At 45.0% G+C, this 20,965-nt stretch overlaps 1 protein-coding gene across 1 annotated transcript in view; it reads left to right on the forward strand.

The window, feature by feature from the left end:
- The first annotated feature begins 4,389 nt into the window (after window positions 1–4,389).
- The window catches only part of RNF43 (ring finger protein 43), a 61,615-nt gene continuing 45,039 nt past the window's right edge, over window positions 4,390–20,965 (forward strand). The window contains exon 1 of the mRNA XM_074594893.1: window positions 4,390–4,735. Coding sequence (XP_074450994.1) covers window positions 4,499–4,735 — 237 coding nt within the window. The 5' untranslated portion in view covers window positions 4,390–4,498. The remainder of the gene's footprint in view (window positions 4,736–20,965) is intronic.

The following is a 20,965-nucleotide window of genomic DNA, read 5'->3' on the forward strand; positions in this document are numbered from 1 at the left end:
TTGGAATCTTTTTATTTAACGTTGTTGGAAGCTACAGTATGCTCGGCAGAGATGGTGTTTGGGGCTCTCGCTGTCTTTGCTCGAAGTCATACTGTGGCCCTTTACTGGGGATTGTGTGTGAAACAAAAGCGTAGGAAAGTCACAAGATTCCAGGTCTGAATGGGTCAGGGATTTCGGGAGAGCAGCTATAGGAAAGATGAGCTAATTTTCTGAGTGATTAACCAGGAAATGCTCTTCCTTCCTAAACCAATGCTCTGTTTCAGCAGCAAGTGTGTCCTTTCTGGTGGGTATCCATTACATATGACAGCTGCTGATCTTTTACATTAATGGGGAATTCTTCTGTTTTAATAATTTTCTTTTGATTCTAATGGTATCTGTAATGATAAGGTATTTCTTGTTTTAGTACTTTGTTGTGAATAGGTCTTCAAAATATATTTTTAACTTTTAAAGTATGATTGTATTTATATTGGTAGTAGATCTTAAGTTTTTAATAGCTATGCATTTATATTTATGTTAAAACACTGTTTGAAGGATAAAGGAGGTACATTCTGTATTTGTGTTGTTAGGGAAATACATGTGGGAAGAGCACTTAAAACATGAATTTAATTGCTTCATGCATATTCGTACTTCTTTTGTAATTAATTAGAGCCAGCCCTGAGCAAAATGGACAAGAAAGGAGCAGAGAGGATTTATCAGGACCACCTCAGTTATGCCCTCTGGAGCTTTGGGCACCTCCTGGCCATGGTCAGGGTGTCCTAAGTGAACATGGAGCAGTGTGCTCAGGATGAGCTGAGGCGAAACCTTTAATTACTCACCAACGGTCCAAACTAGCCAAATGCGATCTGAGGATGCTGTTAGGTAGGCCAAGTGGGAGTGTTACCATCCCGATTGTCCTCGGATTTGTTACTCTTTATCCTGTGTTAGGCACATGCAGTGCAGTGCCCGTTGAGGTGCTTCTGTTCAAATCCTCCTGCTCAACTGAAACACTGTGGAAAGCGTTTCTCAGAGAGTTTTGAGGTTGTTAAAAGGACGAGACGTTTGATAACGTTGCTGCAGCTTTGTCACCTGAGTTTGGTTTTGTGCTCCCCAGCTGCTGTGGCTTGAGAGCGGTGGGTAAGATGGAAACAGTGGCCGGTCTGTATGTCCTGGCGTGGTTTGTGCCATTAATAGTAACTGGGTTTGAGAGCCGCGATCTCGCCTCCTGGTTTCCAGGTGTAAGGAGATGGAGATCACAGTTCAGCCTTACCAAACTGCAGCTGCTACCTCTTCAACTCCAATAAAATACAAAGGGAACTTCTTAGCTTACCTTCCTTGCTCCTCTTTACCGCCAAAAGATTTGATACTTTTGGAGGCTGAAGTCAGGGGAGCCTTAGTGTCTTAACGCTCTATGATTCTAAAGACAAATGATGAAATCTTAGTATTAAAATTTTTTAATGCGTTAGTTTTAAAAGGTTATGGAGCTGGATCTCCTGCAGTGCAGCACTTTCAGAATACACGTGCGTGTAAATTCAATGTGTCCTTAACCAACTCACCAACGTGCTGTGAGAGAGCACAGAGGAGAAGGGGCACTCGCTGCTTTAGGAAATCAGTATGACACTGCAGAAGGCCTCACAAGTCTCAGGTAACTCGAGGTTGAATGACTAGCCATTCAGCACCTTAACGGGGATGTAGTTCAGTTAGTAAATAATAAGTAACTTCTGTAACAAGGTGTTTTTAACTATATTCTTGTTAGTGGGAACAGAGTAGGATTTGGTTTACCTCGCGGATGTTCTTTTGTACCCTTGCTTAGGCAGCATGGTTGCAGCGCTCTGCACAATAAATTAAACATCTAAACTGAAATGGGTGTTGCATTTCTCTTTTCTCTGTGTTTTAAATTACAGAGTATCGTAGTTGAAAAAAAATGCTTCATGTTTCAGTCATTCTTGCTGACACTTTTATCAACAAATAACCGTTATCACACGGACAGGTTTAAAAAAACGTGGACCAGTTTTTTTTTTTTTTTTGGCAGAATTTACTAATTTCTCTGGGGTGACTCCAGTTTGGTTACGCGTGTAACAAGAAGACCCTCACCAATCTGCGCTGTCCCGAGTGCGCGTTCCCTGGGAGCGAGGACGAGCCACCCCCGGCAGGGCTGGGGGCTCACCCGCTGCCTGCGCACGGGGCACGCGGGTTTTGCATTAATCTCCCGGCGCCCCCCCCCCCACCGAAGCACCACTCCATCACCCGCCGAGGTACGGATTTCCAGTTACAACCTTACTTGGAGGTTATAGGTCTGACCTGCGGCATTATTCACCTCTCGGTGATGTCAGAGGAGAAGAACAGTTGAATTCCAGACCTCTGACATCAGCCTGACCTGAAACCTCCTCGCAAAGGGGCTACTGAATCTAAATTAGCCGCAGCCGGAGAAAGGCAGAACCCTGCGGTGGCCGGGGAGCTGCTCGCCGCTGCCCCTGCGGCCGGGGGGCGGCGGGTGCAGGCGGGCGGCGGGGCGGGAGGGGGAGCCCGCGGTCCCGGCGCGCCGGGGGGGGGCGGTGGCTCCGGCTGCTCCACCCTCACTTTGTGTCAGCAGGTAGGAGAGCGCCGGCCGTCCCGGGGGAGGACACGGCCAGCCCCAGCCCGCCCCGCCGCAGGATTTGGGGAGGGGGGGGTCGGTTGGATTGGTTTGTTTTTTTCGGGAAGAAAGGCTTTTCCGCAGGAGCTGCCGGGGCTGTCCGGCCGTTGGCAGCCCCCGCGCCCGCCGGAGAGAGTTCCCTGCCCGGTAATGGTCCGGCAGCCTGCCGGGCTTCCCTGCCGGGCGCCTGCTCATGCTCCAGGTTTTCTTTTCCTTCGTGCTCCCAGCTTTTAGAGCCGATAATTGCCTTTGCTGTAGCGAGAGGAGAGACTTTGGTATTTTAAAGGAGTTTTTCCAAAGTGTTTTTGGGTTCTTTCTCAGGTCTGTAGATTACATGCGGACACTTCACTTTCAGCCATGCCTGCCCCAGGAGCTTTCTGTCTGCAGTAATTTTCTCCCTTTGATCTTGCTGGATTCTCTTTCGGGCTGTGGAGCTCCACTCGCACCTACCTGCCTGCTGCATGTGTGTGAGAGAGAGTTCCTTCGCCTTTTTAAAAATATTTTTTTATTATAAATACTGAAATTTTAATATTTTCTTTTTTTAAAAAAAAAAAAAGACCAAAACCAAACGTCATCAGACCTACACGGTTTTCTTAAGCTACTGGAAGTAACTTTTGCCTAGGATTTACAGCAACGTTTCCATCCGTCCCAGCCCCTGCGGACTCCAGCAGGCACACTGCCGAACAGGTTTGCAGACTTTTTTTTTATTTTTTTTTTTTAAAATCGCTTTTTCTCTTCGTAGCTGTATGATCACTGTAACTTTGGTTTTAATTGGAAAAGATCCCCTGTCTGAATTCTCCCAGTTATGAAGATTCCTCGATACGTTTCATGTGACCTTTGGGCAGACCATGGAACTTCATATTTTATTTTGTGGGGCCTTTAGTCGGGATCTTCTTAATGTGTGCTTGGAAGTGGTCATACCGGAACTCAGGCGTGCACAGAAATAGTGTGAGAGAAACCAGATATGCTGTAACTTTTTTGCTTGATACCTGTTTGGCTTGGTATCTAAAGCTTTTAAAGTGTTTTGGGGCCTTTTTAGTTCCTGGGAACTTGAAACCATGAAGAGAAGCTCCGTGCTCTATTAATTAACCTCGAGAGCTGCACCCGGAGTCAGACTCTGAACATGGATTGCTAGGAGGAAAGTAAAGCTGATCGCCAAATGTGAATGAAGCACTTCTGGCACGAGAAGGATGGAAGGGATCGGCTCTATTTGGAAGAGAACAGTACAGAAGCAAACTTTCTTTTTGCCGTAAATTCAAGAAATAGCCCCTGCGTAATTTTGGAGAAGGATACTGATAACCGCGGATCGTGTTGAGCTTATGTTGTGGGAAATGCTGGCAAGAAGGTGAGGTGTCTCTCAAGGGTATTTGAGATGGATGTTTCGGACCTGTGGATCTTCCTAACTCTTGGGCAGGAGACACGAGGGCACCGCGTCCGTGGGGAGAACTCCCCGTGCCTCACCTCCGCGGCACTGACGAGTTCCCAGTGCTCCCTGGAGTTCCTGTAGGTCTGAACTGATTTCTTGCTTGCAACCTGTTTCGCTGATCTTTCTGGATTTATCTGCTGGAGGAGGGACTCATAACTTAGGAGATATATATATTATTTTTTTCTTTAGTTTGTTTGTTTAAAATATGCCTTTGAGCTCCCAGCGGCCTTTGAGCACGTGGCACCAAGGAAGAGAAACGGTGATGGCGAGAACCGGAGACGTTGTGCGGTGAGCAGCGCTGGCGGTGCCTGAGCCCCTCTCTCCTCTCTCCCACCTCCCCGTCGCCGGGACTGCACGCTCAGACACCCGACGAGCTTTGCTGACTGCTGGAGCCTGCCGCAGGGTGAGGACGCGTTCCGGAGCGGTATGTGTGGCCGGAGCCCGCTGCTGCAGCTGGTAGCATGAGTGCTGGCCCCCAGCTGCAGCTGGCTGTCCTCTGGCCTTGGCTGCTCATGGCTACCCTGCAGGCAGGACTGGGCCATACAGGGCTGGCGCTGGTGGCGGCGGTCGAGTCGGAGAGGTCAGCGGCGCAGAAAGCCATCATTAGGGTGATCCCCCTGAAAGTGGAGCCAATCATTCTGGAAGGGGAGTTTGCAAACGTCGCTGAGGTGACTCCAGCCGAAGGAAAACTGCTCCAGGTAAGACCAGCTTTATTTTATCCCACTCCATCTGCCTGACCTTCCCACTCCGATACTTTCCCCCCTTTTCTCTCCTGGCTCCTCCAGCTCCCAGTGCAATGCATTTGATTTTATTTCCCATCTGCAGATTTAGAACCGAAGCAGCGAGGCGTTTTTTACGCGAGCTTTCCCACCTGCGTGTTTTGTTCCTTTGTGCTCCTGCCCCCTGGCCCTGCGCGCTGTTTTGGGGCAGAAGGGATCGTGCAAACGGTTGATTCTTCATTTGGTCCCAATCTGTAGCCGTGCTTGTGTTGATGTGGAATTTTGGTTGTGGTCAGTTGATCCCATGAAGATCATTGCGTGTCTTAATTGATGTGACAAAGCTGAGTGTGTCGAGTCACGTGTTGGGACACTAAACATCTGAGAGAAAACGTTATTTTTCTCGGTGAAATCGATAAGGTTTTCTGTTGATGGCTGGGGTTCTGGTACAGCTAAAATACACATCCAGACTTTGCCCACCGGCACGACTGACCCTGCCAGTTGTTGCCTTGTGTATTGCCTGTGCCTGAAAGTGGAATTTTACCCATACAGCGGGTTCCGCTGGTGTCACCACCATGTATTTTTATAAGTGAAATTAACGCTGGTTTCCCAGCTTTCCTAAGGAGAGAGCGGCTGAACATCTCGCCAGGAGGTGCAGATGCTGCTGAGGCAGAGCCGAGCTGCTCAGTGAACAGACCCATCTCGTGCACACGCGCAGGTTTGAGCTCAGTTTCTTGAGACCCGGTGTGTACTCTCTCGTTTCTGTTGGTGATTTGCTTGGCACTCATGTGCTTTATTCTTGAAAGCAAAGAACGACAAAATCGCCCGCGTTTAATATGGAAATCTAAATTTTTGCATGGCTTTTTCCAGTCTTGCCTTCCCATATGTGGTATGTCGTCATATTAATTAAATTTGCAGCTTGGAAATTTGAATTAAAGTGATAAATTTCATATAGTTTTGTAAGAAAAGAAATACAGCTGAGCCAGCTTTAGAACACGGTCACCTGTCTGAAAATGAAAATGGGCAATTTGTGACATTTATAAGGCCTGGTTTTCCACACCTTTTGAGCTGCCCTGAACGAAAGCTATGCTATAAAAAATTATATTACCAGGCTAAAAAAATATCTTAGACAAATGTACTCAAGGTCCTGTTCTGTCGTGAGGCAATGTCCGGGAAAGTCAATATTTATTCCTTACAAAAACTACAGTGGTGTCGCAACTGAGCACAAAGTATAGAGTGTGGACCTTTTCGAAACGAGATGATGATAACCTCTATTGTGTGATGCGTGGCTGTTTTTAACCAAATGCAGTGGTACAAAGCGGGATTTTTGCGTCGCCGGCTGTCACAGCAGCACAAACGAGGCGTTTTGAATACTAGGCCGTGAATAGCGTCAGCTTTATAGACGGGCTTCGTCCTTTAGAAATCATCCTCAAAACGGAGAGGGCTGGGGAAACACTAATCTATAATCTGTTGCGTTTGTGTATGCAGATACTGACCTGCACTGTATATGTTTTTAGGCCTTGATTCCCCACTATGTGTGTGCGCAGGTGATTGTTCCTATCGCGTATCCCCCTGAATCCAGTGCGGAAAATCATCCGGCTCTGGTTTCAGATGGCAGTGTTGGGACCCGGGGGGGGGTCAGGCTGTGCCTTCCGCAGCAGGTTGTTTGCCCGGTGCCAGGCACGGTGCTCTGGGAAAGCTTAGTCGAGTGTACCTGTGACCTCTCCTGCGTGTCTTACGGCGTAGTTTCAAATTCTGCCTCTGCGTATCAAAACTGGGAATATAAAATACCACCTAAAATTGTTTGGGTCCTGATCCTGCGGTGGGATCCTGCCTCTGGAAAAACAAAATGAGAAACGGAGCCGTAACTTTTAAGGTACAAAGTAAGTAAGAAATGAATGGGAGGAACTATTTTTAGATCGCATTTAGATAGTCAGATATTAAATACACCTGAATTAGACTTTATTGGGACATCTCATTTTACATGTGGTTGTCAACATCCCAGTCTTGCAAAAACGTTAGGTCACGTGCTTAACTTTGGTGTCATTGGAACTCTTCTTGAGATAAACTTCAGCCTGTTCACGCACACCTGCACAATTGGATCTTGCCGTGTAATTTAGGTACATAACATGATTAAGCTGCAACAGGGGAGGTTTAGACGGGACATTAGGAAAAAATTCTTCACCGACAGAGTGGTCAGACCCTGGAATAGGCTGCCCAGGGAGGTGGTGGAGTCACCATCCCTGAATGTGTTTACGAGTCGTTTAGATGTGGTGTTGGGGGATATGGTGTAGGGGAGAACTTTGTAGAGTGGGGGTTGATGGTTGGACTCGATGATCCCAAGGGTCTTTGCTCAACCGGAATGACTCTGTGCAATTCTATGCAATCTTTACAGTTCATGGGTTAAGAAGTCTAGTTTTTACACCGTTTTTGGATGGGTCTTCTTGGTTGTGTCAAACCGTTTAAGCTGCAGTCGGGCCTCATGCCCATGGCAGGAGCACGGGAGCTGCAGAGCTTGGCTTGGGAAAGAAGAGTGGCTGGCCCAGTCCTGTTTTCAAAGCAATGCTCCCTTAGCTCAGTGGTATAATAAGATTGCTTAAGGATAAGTGGCGCGGAGTTGGCCCTATATTCAAGCAAAGCTCTCTTTAACTTGTAATTATCTTCATAGTGTTCTGGTCAATATATATTTTTAGAAATACGTTCTTAATTTAATACAGAAAATCCTGCACGTAAGTGATGGAGCCCTGGAGCCTCACCAAATGTACTTCTGCCAGAATGTTTTCTTGCTTTCGTTTCTCCCCGCCGTATTCTCCAGGATCATCTACAGAAACGGACTTTGATCATAGTGTGTTCCGTTCTTAGAAGCTGACTGGAAAAGTATCTTCTCTACCTGTAATACAATAACCCCAATGTCGAATTCTTCCTCGCCCCCCTTGTCCCTGTGACTGGTTCTTCTGGGAAATCTCTGGATTTTCAATTTTGCAGGTCGCTGAGCAGCGGTGGGTGCCAGGTGGGTGCCAGGCAGCTGCCCAGGACCTGCCTGCCACCCGCCCCTTTCAGCTAAAGCCAGGCAGCGTTACGGCTGGCACTCTGCACGATGCAGGATGATGCAAAGGGAGAGGAATTTCTCAAGTAGGCAGAGCCACTTAAGACTTTATAGGTCAAAAAACCAACACCTTAGACTTCTTACAGAAATCATCTTCAAGCTTGTGCAGAGCTCGAGCTTGTTCAGATAGCACGCGCTCTCAGCATTAGCTGTTGCTTAACGCAGGAGAAGTTGTGGTGGGAACTGGTTGGCGGTTTCCAAATGGCTGGAAGTTGAGATCTCTGCTGAGCTCGCTGCAGGGGCCTGGGCTGCTGCTGAAAAAAAGCCTCAGGGAAGTCAGAAAATGGCCCTGTATTAAAGATGGAAGAACCAAACCTTTTAGACAAGTAGCTGGAAAGAACATGTTTGTATCTTACTGATAACGGGCAACCCATGAGCGGCTAAGGGCTCGGCGTGCCCTCCGAACCGCAATTCCCGTAGCCGTTGGCAGATAACTCCCGTTAATACGATTGCTAATGCAATTTTTGCAACCTCCGCTTTTGGTATTTTTGCTGCTCTGTTAGCTGATTTTTGAGGAATAAATCTTGGTTTCCTCCTTGCCCATGTGTCAGTCTCCACTTGATACTGGAGGGAGTTGACAACGTTGGTTGGAATATAGACAGGAAAACGAGGAATGTCTTGGAAAGAAAAGGAGAGCGCCACTGGAGACACTCAGGGGAAGGAGATTTAAGATTTTTTCCAAATTGAATTACAGCAGAATTCACACACAAATCTAATTGTGGAAGAAAAAATTCTTTTATATGAGAAATAATTCAGCACTTACATATTTATTTTTTTTTAGTAGTGTATATACAAGCGTACATCATTAAAATTGAGCATTAATATCTTTTTATTCGAGTGTATATAACCCCAATCTTGTATATAAGGGAAAGGATGGTGCCGTTAGTCTGTGTGGTGTGGCTGGGATCATTACGGTCTCTGGTTTTGGGGCTAGTATTTTGGAAATAACGTTAAAAGTTTGAGAAACAATGATTTTTAACAATAGATAGATAAACTCAAACTACTGCAGAGAAGGCAAAGCAATCATCAGTCACCAAAGCTTCCATGTAGAAAACCCCTGTGGATATGTAGAACAGTGGAACAGTCTTATTCAGCAGGCAAAAGCGTATAATCGGTTTTCCCAACATGCGTTATTTTATCGCATGCTTCACAATACTTTGTTTCATTCCCGTATAATCTTAGCAGTTACATAGTTAGGTGATTGTAGGAGAAAGTCAACTTTCATTTACCCACCGAGCACCTTGTTTTAACTTCTGACTGCAGGAAAAAAACCTTGAGAACACAGAACAAGCTCCCTAAAGGCTCTGAACCCCAAAAGCAAGGGTTATCCCTCTTTCATCTCCTCCCACATAAATAAATTATTGAAAAAAAAAAAAAAAACAAAAAACCAAAGCATTATTTTTAAAGTCAGTCTTCTATTTAGGGTAGAACGAGGGAGAATTAGAGGAAGATCCTGAATCACCATTTTTTAGGTGGTGCGTACAATTCAGAAGCTGGAAATCAAACACAGATATATTCAGAAAAGAAGCACGGTGCGTGTTCGTAACAGCAATGGTAATTAACCCGTGAAGTTGCTGCGAGGAGCCCAACGAGGTTGTCCTGGAAATGGAGAGTGTTTCCATGTTGCAATGCATAGCGCTATTGGAGAGTTATAATCACTTACTTAACTGCTTATAGACGGTTACGCTCCCAACCCATAAGAAAGTAAATATATTAGTAGTCTTCTACGCTACTAACTCCTGGATCAACAAAAGGATGTTGAGTGCATAATGTTGACAGAGATCAAAGAAGTGGGAAAGTCTAACCAAATGATAATGGCGACTTAAATTACCTGTGAATAAACTGGTCAGATAGCACAATACGAGTGAGTTCAAAGAAGCAATTTCTGCCTCTTGGAACAGCTAGTACTAGAGTACACAGAAAGATATTCTTGACTTAGTGTTAAGTAATGGGCAAGAACTGCCTCAAAAGCTCCCAATAATTGAGCCACTTGTGTTGACTGCAGCATAATAAAATTCGTTACCTAAGTACCAAAAAGTGGAACTCTGACACCGACCTTTAGAGCGGGAAATTGCACTGAAGTGAAACAGTGAGACGAACGGCTCTTACAGCTTAAAAAAAAAAAATAAAATATCTTTAGATGTGACGTAGATACTACTCAGGACGACTTAACTCCCAAGTTAAAGCGGTCTTGGGAAACATACAGAGCATCGAATCAAGGGCAGTAATAACCCAATTCAAATACGTTGGTCATGTCCAGGAGGCCGTTTGGGCCAAACAGGTCTCTTATAAATTGGACGTCTAGCAGCAGTGTAGGATTGGCGTAGTGTGCAGTACAACCTGCAGCGTCGATCCAGCGTGGTGTTAGTATCAGTGTAGCATTTAAGTCTGCCTGAAAGATGAGCCATTAAAATCCGGATGCAGAGGAGTAGAGACTCTCAGCTAGTGGTGGCTACTAGAAGAAGTTGTTTCTGAACTTCCATCCCTCTCTGAGGCTGAGCTGCAGCTTTGCATGGTGTGGCTTCTTCTTTCCTGATCCAGAAAACACGTGGTGAGAACCTGTTCTCTGTTTAAGAAGGAGTTTGAAGGACTTTAAACTTAAATATTCCAGCTCCCCAGTGCACCATCTGGTGCTGGTTGTTGTCGCGGTAGAATTATTTATGACACCTATAGGCGTAGACTCGAAGATTTTCAGGACTAAAAAGGTCACGGATCTGGAGGCCCCAGTAATTACCCGGGGCGGGCATAAACAGGAGAAACGCACCCAACTGCAGCAGAGCAAAGATACATGGTCAGAAGGCAAAATCAACAGGGCTGGAGTGAGTGACAGTCAACAGAGGACTTCTGGCCACGCACGCCCGTCCTGGAACATATCCAAGGAGCAAGTGGACATTTCCCAAAGATAAGCTGGCAGAGGGGTGAGATTACAGGAGAAGGGAAACGGGCCTCAGCCGTTCCTGTTGGCTGCAGCGGTGTTGGATATGTGTGGCTTTGTCGGTGAAATGGTTCCGAACCGTTAGAGAAATTACTTTTTGTTCTGTGCCTCCCTACAACTAAAGTTTTGGTAGGCATTTTGAACGGATTATGGAAGGCTATTCTGAATTGCGTGTGAATTCATTATTTTTAAATGAAAACTTTCGGAATGTCAGAGTAATACAAACGTGACAAACTTTGTATGATCAAAGAGAACTCTGTTGTATTAGACTTTACTCTGGACAAAAGTCGACATGCATTTTTATGTGTTATATCTCTGTATTTTTCCGTGCCTAGAGCTCTCAAACATGCCTAAAAGCTTTCCCTGGACTTTCCCCGAAAGTCTTACTTAGTCTGAAAGCAATCAAGTTTTAACCTAAAAGGGAAAAAAGTAACAAATAAGTACAATGTAGTTTGATCTTCGGGTCTGTCTGGCTTCAGTATCATAAAAGTCGGTGTTGCAGGGGTTGCCAAGAATCAAATACATGAAATTTTGGTTTATAAACCAAGCAGGGTTGTAAGCCAAACCTCAGAGCAGGGGTATATATCACACTCGAGCAATGCACGTTTATAATTTATCACCCTTTGGGGCTTCCCTCCATTCTAGATCTTGAGATATGAACAAGAGGACGGGGTATGAAGGAGACAGAAGTGGTGTGGATGGTCATGGTGGTCTTTTCTGTCGTTGAGTTCTGTGATTTTTTGTTTATTTTTGTTTATTTTATTTTAATATCCCCTTATTTCACTGGCCGTAAAGAACAGGAAGCGTTGTTCTGCCTTTCATTTGCCCATAACACTTTCAGTCTGCATTAAGGAATCATAATCACATCTCATGCTTCGGAGCTTTGGGCTTGCTGCCAGCACGGGTCAGGCAGGAGTTGGCCAAGAGTTGTCTTGGGACCTTTTCACCTTTTTTTTTTTCTAGGAGCGCCAGGGATTAGCCTTACCTCGAAACAAGGCGCTAAAACGGATAGGTCAGTGTTCAAAGGTAGTAGAAGGCATATTGGTTTTGAGTATGCTTAGGTTGTATGGATTACTCCCGTGCACAAGATGAAACAGATCACCAGATTTAAGTGGAAGACTCTCTTCCCCCCCCTGCAGCCACCCCGTTCAAGTTATCTGAAATTTTGGGTGTGTATCCTCTTCCTCTGCGGCTTGAGACGTGACTCATCTGCCGAGATCAACGGATGTATTCTTACCTTGTCACTTCCCTCACCCTAAAGGGGCTAGGTAAGGGCGTTAGTGGCCCTTTGATCTTTCTTTTGTTCTCCATCTCAGTAACTTGGTCTCCAGTGATGAAATGGGTCACTGCGATGCGTATGACTGTGCTCAGGATCGGGGTATGGCAGAAATGTAATGGATTGTCACATACAGAACTTCGGACTAAGTAGCTGAATTAATTCCTCTGGCCACCAACTCTATGAAAGAAATTAGAAGTTTTTTACCAAGTTCGCTTATGAGGCCAATAACACGAGGACGTGTTCATTTCGAATGCGAGCAAAGCAGTTTGGGAATTAAATTTGCTATTGTTTTGACAAAAGGTATGTAAATTCTCGTTCAAAATTACATGGAAGAACAGAATTTAGGCTTCCTACTTCTAAAGCACTTCCCCAGCTCTTTTTCCATGGGGTCTTTGTTCAGTGAGGTGGATTTGCTCAAGACTGACGGTGCGTGGCTGCAGAAACTCGGCGAGAAAGACATTGGGATTGGATTGGACCCAGATACGAAAAATGAATAGGCCTCCAGCCCTATCACAGGCTCTTTCAGGAGCGGTTTCCCTTCCAAAGGCCAAAAAGCCCAATAACAGAGCAGAGCAGGCGCAGTGACGGTACTGTCTGAAAAAGGATTCGGGGCTATTGCCACATGGCAGAGCAGAAGAGACAACACGAGGAGATCGACGTAGTGAATGGAGAATGTTGGTTCTTTCATTAGTTTAATTTTGTGCAGGATCCTGCACAAAAAATGTTGCTTCCCGACTGTTTAAATATAGGGAACGTATCTAAGGCTATGAAAGTAAATAACAGAGAAAGCATTGCTACAATTCCTGTAACTTCCAGGATGTCGGTGTGAATCAGAGGTTAACGCTTAGCAAGTTAATCTCTTGACACCACCATCCAGCGTAGAAATACAACTTCAGAAGCCCTATGTTGGCTGTGTTTTGCAGTAGAGCTGCAAGAGAGCTGACGTGTATATATCCGTTACTGCTTCAGTCTTGAACCATGTTACTTGCAAAATTGTTGTAATAACTTTTATTTACTAAGGCAGTTTTACTCCAAAATAAGTGGAACCTCACAAAGGTCCGGAAGATATAAGAAAGAGTTCCCTCTCTTCCACTGGTTGTGCTGTACCTCAGTTATTCCTTTGTTCCATAAATATCTTACTGAATGGTAGTCCTCATTTGCAGCCACACTGTGGGTGCACGTATGTCCGTGAATGTCAATGCCCGAGACTTCCGTCCAAACATTTCCCTAGGGCCACAAAAATGTCTCTGTCCTCCCCGTTACCCTCTATTTCATCTGGTCTCATTCATACAAACGTAAGACGCCTCAGGTCGTATAGTTCCACTATATAGTTCCACATTTTTTTTTCTACTCATCTACTCTCCAAAGTTTCTTTCTTTTCTCATTTTCTTCTTCCTTTTTGCTCAGAACAATGTTTATTCTTGTTGGGTTTCTGTATGTGGTCTTCTTGATCATTACGGGCACACAAAGCGGTTTAGGCTGTTGCCTGGCATCATTTGCCTCCAACACTTTGCTCTCCTCCATTCTTCTCTGTGATCATCTGGTCTTTCCGTTATCTCCTTCAGAGGACTTCTGATCTCCATTTCATCTCTCAAGAGGAAGACGGCTCTACCAAAAGCCGTTGTTTGTCAACTTTGTACAAAGCACATACCTCCATGAGAGATGCAGATCCCTGATGTGAGTGACGGACGAGCCCCGTGGGCTTGTACAACATGCAGCTCCTAGAGGCCCTACGTCAGAATAATTTTTGTAGGTTCTTGGTTGAGAAATCACCACGTGCCATTTCTGACAGCTGCACCTGGTTGTGGCCTGAGTTGGTGCCAGCCCGTGTCTTCATGCTCCATCGCTGACTGCCTCTTTTATGGTTGCTTTCTCCATAAAACAATGACTGGGGGACAGGTCCCTGCTGAGCCTTCCCTGAGAAAGCCAGCCGTAGCTTTCTCTTGCTGAGGACACTTGAGTGGAACAGCTTTGGTCCACAATGACATTGCAGAGCCTTCAACCGGCCGGTAACTTCTATGAGCTGAGGGAGATGAAGGGGCAGGAAATGCAGCGGTTACGGGGAGCTTCAGCTACATCCACTACACCTCAGGGAGACGCCAGTTGGGGAGCCCAGAGGGGAGAAGCAATGCCGGCCTTGGTCTTCTCCAGGACCTCATTCTAACTCCCGATTTTGAAAAGCTGCTCTGTAACAGTGATAATAGTGTATTTTCTTCCTGCAAAGATGTTGAGAGAGAGGCCAAAAAGTCGTCCGCAGTTGTGTTTTAATTCGGAAAGGGGAGTTAACGTGGAACCGAGTAAGGTTGTTAAAATGAAGCCGAGAGGGCAACTAAGAGTTCTGTCCTTGCAGTTGGCATGAAGGTATTTAAGGACACCACAGTAGGAATTAAGATTGAATGTACCTCTCAAGAAAGACTTGAAAAATGATAAAGGATATTAGCATACCTAAACATAAGGGTGAGAAAGTGTATGAAAGCTTCCTGAAAAAGCAAAACAACTTGGTAAAATGGAAAAAAAAAAAAGGGGGAACAAACTAAAAATATGTAAAAATATAGTGAAAAGAGGAAAAGAGAAATAACTTGAAAATGATAAAAAACTAATAGATTCTCTTCAGTCACGTCAGAAGCAGAAAGCTTGCCTGGCAATCTGTAGGGCCTATAAAAAGTTGAAGTCTGAAAGATGCACTCGGGGCAGCTAAGCTCATGGCAGAAAAATGAATGCAATTCTTTTTGTGCTTTTATCTGTCTCAAGCCGAAAATGTCTGTAGATGAGATGGTGATGTGGACAGACAAAATTAACATTACCAGTCACTGGGATGGATCAGATGGTATTCACCCAAGAGTTGTGGAGGATGACCTCGTTGAACTATTAACTGTGTAGATGAACTCTTGTTTAAAATCACTGGAAGGTGGCTGATGTGATACCAGTTTTTCTCTGGGCTCCAAGTCATCTGCAGAAACCCAGACCAGTAACATCTGTCTGGAGAAAGTTGGTAGAAACTGTAATTCGGAGTGTAATAAGTGGATGTGAAGGAGTCAACAGATGTATCGGTTGGGTAGGTCCAGCTGAATTCCCAAAACGCCTAAGTCCCTCAGAGAAGGCTTGTAGGGAAACTAAGTCACGGAATAAGAAGGAGGCCCCCGGATAAACTAACGGTTGGAAGCTAAGAAGCAGGTGGTAGGAATAACTGGCATATTTTCACAGTGGAAGAAGCTGAGGACTGTAGTTCTGCAGGCATGTGTGCTGGTAGCCATGCTGTCCCGTACGTTTAATAAGCACGTGGAAACCGCATGCTTGGTAATATTTCACAGCTTTCCAATACCTTAACTAATTTGAAGTAATGAAGACAAGGATCAACTGTGAAGCATTGCAGAAGAACGTTGTGAGATTAAATACTGTAAGGAGATGCATGTGGAAAATCAGTAATTTCTTTACATTAAGGTGATGAGCTCTGAATTGTCCATTACCACTTAGAAAAAATGTCTTGTGATTATAATAGATTGTCCAAAGCAAGTGTCACCTTAGCACTTGGTGGTTGTCATGAAGACAAAGAGAACATTAGGAATGAAAAAAAGAGAATGAAACAGAGAATACCTTTAAGCACCTGTAGAAATCCAGGGTACACCCACATGTTGAATACTGGGTGAAGTTCCGTTCCCCAGACCTCTAGAAAAGATGTAGCAGTATTGGAAGAGGTTTGGAGAAGAATGTGAGGATAAGAAACAAATATACGTTTCATACAAAGAACAACTAACTGGACTAATACTCTTCTGGCTGGAAAAGAGGCAGCCAAAGGGTGATATGAAAAAGATCTACGGAGTCATGAATAGGGATTGGCTTGTTTGTCTCTTTCACTATGAAAATAACGGGGCATCACACGAAGCTACCAGGAGCCAGGTTCAAAAGGAAGTGCTCTTCATACACCGTACAATTCACCTGTACAATTCCTTGCTGCAGGAGCTGCTACGGATGCTAAAAAAAGTTTGCAGAGGTTCAAAAAACACTGGAACTAATGAATGGGAGAAGACTCCATCAATGGCTATTAAATAACCGATCCCAGTTTTGCCTGGGGAAGTCTATAAAATGCTGCTTTGGGAAGCTTGGAGAGTGTCCTGGGGAGAAGCCCTACATGCTTGTCCTTTTCTTACTTCTTCCTCAGAAATCCATTGTAGGTAACTGTCAAAGCAAAGATCATGGGTTAGATGGGCCTTTGGTCCGAATCCACACTGCCGCTCTTGTATTCTCATCTTCTACTGAACACCTTTTCAGCCATTAGGCCCACCACCAACCCTTCCAGTCCACCTCAGCTCTGTTTGGGCAAGTCTCTGTGGAAAAACTGCGATAAGTACCTCCTTCACCACCCATTACTGACTTTGAGCTCAGCTATTCGGTCACTTGGAAGGCGCTGTACAGTTCCTTGGGATCCATTATCGCAAATCTCCTCAACGCGTAGCTCTCAACCGGGTGCTGTTAACCAGTGTTTGATGCCCTTGACACTTTGGCCTTCATATCTTCCTGGATGTACCATTTTCATCCCTTGTCACCCTCAATCTGCATGATCCCATCAACTGTGCTGAATTGATGGGATAATAACTATTATAATTTAGTCATGTGTGCTCCCTGCCTTTATCTGTTATTTAATGCAATAGTACTCACCTAATATCTAATGAAATATCTTAATATCTAATACCTAATGCAATATCAACCCAAACGTTGCTATAGGTTCTTCTTTCAGAGCAACACCTGCTCCTCAGAATGGCTAAAATGACTCTGTGCATTCTGACTTGTCCGTGTTTGTCTCCAGCCATGCCCTGCACACTTACAGCCTGAAATGCATAAGTGATGGAGGAGGACACCCGGTTTTCCTTGAGAAATAGCCCAGTAACTTCAACCCCAGTGGCAACAGAGGCGGATAGTCCCATATGTGGTAGGGCCGGGCTGGTTGCATCTCGTGAACATAGGACAAGAGACATAGACAAGAGAATGTAGGACAATTCTCATCTTCAATAGCTTCAGAGTTACATTTGGCCTCTTCATGATGGTCACCCCACATAAATTTGTCATGCCCCTTTGGAATAAAGCCTGTCTTCCTGTCTAGCAGGTGTACCAGAATGACTTTGAGATTTCTCAGGATCTTGTTTAAAAAAACCCCACGCAACAAACACCCTCTTAATTTTTGTTTAGTATTCTGCACTTTTCAGCGCAGAATGGACAACTATTATCCTTCTGAATTATGCTGTCCCAGCTTGGATATTCCAGTTTTGGCAAAGTTTAGAGTTTGTGCAGCTGACGTCTAGCAGGGTGGCTAAGTAATATTTATTGAATTATTTTATAGAGTTTTATTTACTTGCTGCATGCCCTCCGTCTGTGATTAGATGAAGTGACCAGTTGAGTATATTTCTCCTAATATTGGGATGACATTGTCCCAACTATAAATAGTCTTCAGGAATAGCAAGAATTGTTCCGTAGACAACACTGGATGTGTCTCTTGTGCCTCCTGACTTGATACATCCAGTGTGCCTTTAGAAGTCCAGTCTTCCTACAGAGGTAACTGTCTTTATGGAAGGCTTTCTTCAAGGGTGCAGACTAGTAGGACGTACCATGTCTTAAACTCACGGAAGAGCTCATGTTCTTTAGGAATCCTGTCTTTGGTACTGGCAGAAAGACCCCAATATCGGGTGTGTTCATCAGGAATATCATTCCAACGACGTTAGCCAATGCTGAATTCTAGAACCTGTGACAAAACTATTATCAGTTCTGTATATCTAAACCTTTGAGCGCACCTTGCAGCATCCTGCTCTGGTGCACCAGATCTCAGGAGATAACTGAGGCATCTTATTCCTTCCACCTGTTTCTGCTATTTCTGTCCCCCTTCTCCTTCAATTTTTGGGCACAAACTAGGAGCCCAGCTGAGGCCAACGCCACAGCGCCCAATCCGTGCTAGGGAGCAAGAATGAGATGTAGACTGTTTAATTTTGCTGTTCCCTGACCTTTTCAAGGACCTCTGTCACAAGATACCATTGTGGCAGGAGACTGCTTAACTGGCGCTGGATGTATTCGTCCCTCCTGACTTTCCCAGAGCGTTGTCTATATTGTAGGCAACAGAGCCTGCGTCGTTGATACCTACCAGACTGTTTGGGTAGAGTACGCGCTCTTGGGACTTAGCTTTTCTTTGTAATAACTGCATCTCAAATGACAGTCAGATATCCCTGTGGCTGGAATAAGAATCTCTCTACATAGTAGGGAATATGTATTTTTTTACAGGTCTGTTGGCATATATACCTCTCTCCTTGCCCGGGGAGTGAATCATGGTAACCTGCCAACATCGGGTATTTGGTCACCAAGAAGACCTCTTGATGTGTTAAGTCAAAAATAGTTTCAAACCCTTGCCAACCATATCATTTGCATTTTAAGGTCTTCATGTTCAGGTAGTGTCAAACCAGATATTCTGAGGTCCCGTCCTTTCTGTTGGAAGCCATGGAGCCAGAGAATGCAGTGTGCCTGGTGGGAACCCAACATCGGGAATGCTGAATACATCATGAAGTGGTAGAAAGCCGTTTTAGCTGACAGGCTACAAATGAGAAATGTGGGATAACGTCTGAAGGACTGTTTGCAGAAGCTAGGGGTTTTGCAAAATTGACTTCTTTTCCTCAAGTGCCAACAAGTACCAGCTCCGTTGCCTATAGGCCTGTCTGTTTCTTGGATTCCTGGTAAACACATTCTTAATTCTGTAGTCTGAAGGACTAATTGATACCTGTCTAATCCTTCTTCCCCCGAAAGCCTACTGCAAGATAAGGCAAGATGGATTAGTGGCGATCCTGCAGACTTCAGTCTGGCTGGGACAGGCTGAGGAATCACTAAAGCCAGTGTTAGCAGAGAAGCTTGTCCTTCCTCCTAGACTGACTCGCACAGAAGTCAAGACATGTGCTCCAGTTCCTCCTCTGAACTCCCACCTCTCGATTTTGATGCTAGATAATGTTTTTTATTAGAAGCTGCCTCTCTTATCTTAGACCTCTCATCCCTACATAGACCTGTGTTTCAGTGATCCTGGACTGTTCACTGGGACTAATGAACAGGAATGTATAGATTACATCGCTGCAGATACCTGAGCAACTATTTCTGTCCATATGAGGGATTTACAATTGTCTTTGACCCCATGGTCCTAAAATTCTGTACGGAGCTTTGGTAGAAGAGTGTTGACCTCTATCCCAGCATGGGATCGTAAGCAGGCTCTCACCGTCCAGACAGCGTGATAACATGAGCCTGTGGCAGCTTGTTCGTTATTGCAACCATGTTCTTAAATGTGACTTTCCTGGTTGCAAGAAGTTCTGCCAGAGGGTGAGAAAGACCCACTGCTAAATGTCTAACATCCAGGATCTTTATTCCGCTTTCCGAGATAAGGTTCCTTATATGCTTTCCTGAGGTCATATCTAAGTTTCACTGGAGCCAGAAAATAGCCCTTCTTTTCCCCTTAGTGAACCCCAGACCTTCATGGAAAACGTTGGTATGTCTCCTCAGACGTTTGATGTCAGCCAGACCATCTCCTTCCTGTCTGCACAGAGCCAAACCCGCCAGGTGGCCTCTGTTCATTTGTATCATGAACCGGGAGATAAAGAGGTGCAGTGATACTGGTAATTGCAAAACTTATTGTATCAGGAGATGTTGTGATACCGCCTAAGCGTTCGTGCCTCTGGCCGTCAGTAAATTCCGTCAAAGGTCAAGTTGTACAATAGCCGCTCCAGAGGATGTCTCCATTCTTGACATCTGCAGAGCTGGCATGTGGAGTTCCATTAAACTCCGTACCATTGCAGATGCTTCCAGGAATGATGCCAAATTAGGCAGGTTGTGGTTTGCAGACTACTCTAAAATGCTTGAGACACCCCTCCCCGCTGACTTGTGGGGAGAGCCAGAGAGGGAATTACTGCTTGGAGTTACTCACCTCCTGAATATGTATGTGGATTGTCATTTGAAGAAGAAAAGGAGATAACGTGGTAGTAATTGGGCTGTTTTGAGATGTATAGTACAAATCCACATTAACTGCTCTCTCTACTTCCGCTGAAATCTTGCGGTTGGGATGGGTTGTAGGCCCACAATGAAGGGTATATCCATGCTTACCCTTCTGAATACATACATACTGACAACGTGCATCTCAAAGAAGACTGCTTAATGATGGTAGACTTTTTTCTTCTTCCACAGCAGTAATCTGGCCCTTGTGCCATGACTGATGAAGTGAGGGAGAAAAGAGTGACATGAAACTGGCAGTATTTATGGGCGGACATACTGCTTTGAGTAAACAAGATGAATGCTGGTATTGAGAAGCCTGATGTTTCCATGAAGGCAAACTTCCTGATGTTTATTTAATTCTGTTGACTGTGTTAAGAACTTTGAGAGATTTTTAATAGCTTATAAACTCTGGTTAAGCATCTGTACGAACACGAGTTTAAGTAGGTGGGCTGAGGAACTGTAGATGCTCTGTGAATACTCCTGTGCTTCACTAAAGTTTATGTAGGACTTGAAAAATCCTGTAGAACCCAGGTGAAAGCTGCTGACACTCAAGAACTTTTGGTATATTTTTGGGATGTTTATGTTATCACAGATTTGAAGGCCAGGCTGGACGGAGCTCTGAGCAACTTGGTCTAGTGGGAGGTGTCCCTGCCCATGGCAGGCGGGGTGGAACTGGATGAGCGTTAAGGTCCCATCCCACCCAAACCATTCTATTAGTCTATGAGATTTAGGAAGATTTTATGTTGAATTATAGCTTGTCTGTGTCCTGGTGGAGAGATGACATTGTCTGGAGAGGTTAGTGACAGTCTGCCTGCCTCTTGGCTGCGCAAACCAGTCCGTAGCTTGGGCGCATGTTAAGGCTTTCCTTTGATCCAGTATAGCAATTCC

This window comes from Larus michahellis, chromosome 7 (genome assembly GCF_964199755.1).
Source record: "Larus michahellis chromosome 7, bLarMic1.1, whole genome shotgun sequence".
In the NCBI taxonomy this organism is placed as follows: Eukaryota; Metazoa; Chordata; class Aves; order Charadriiformes; family Laridae; genus Larus; species Larus michahellis.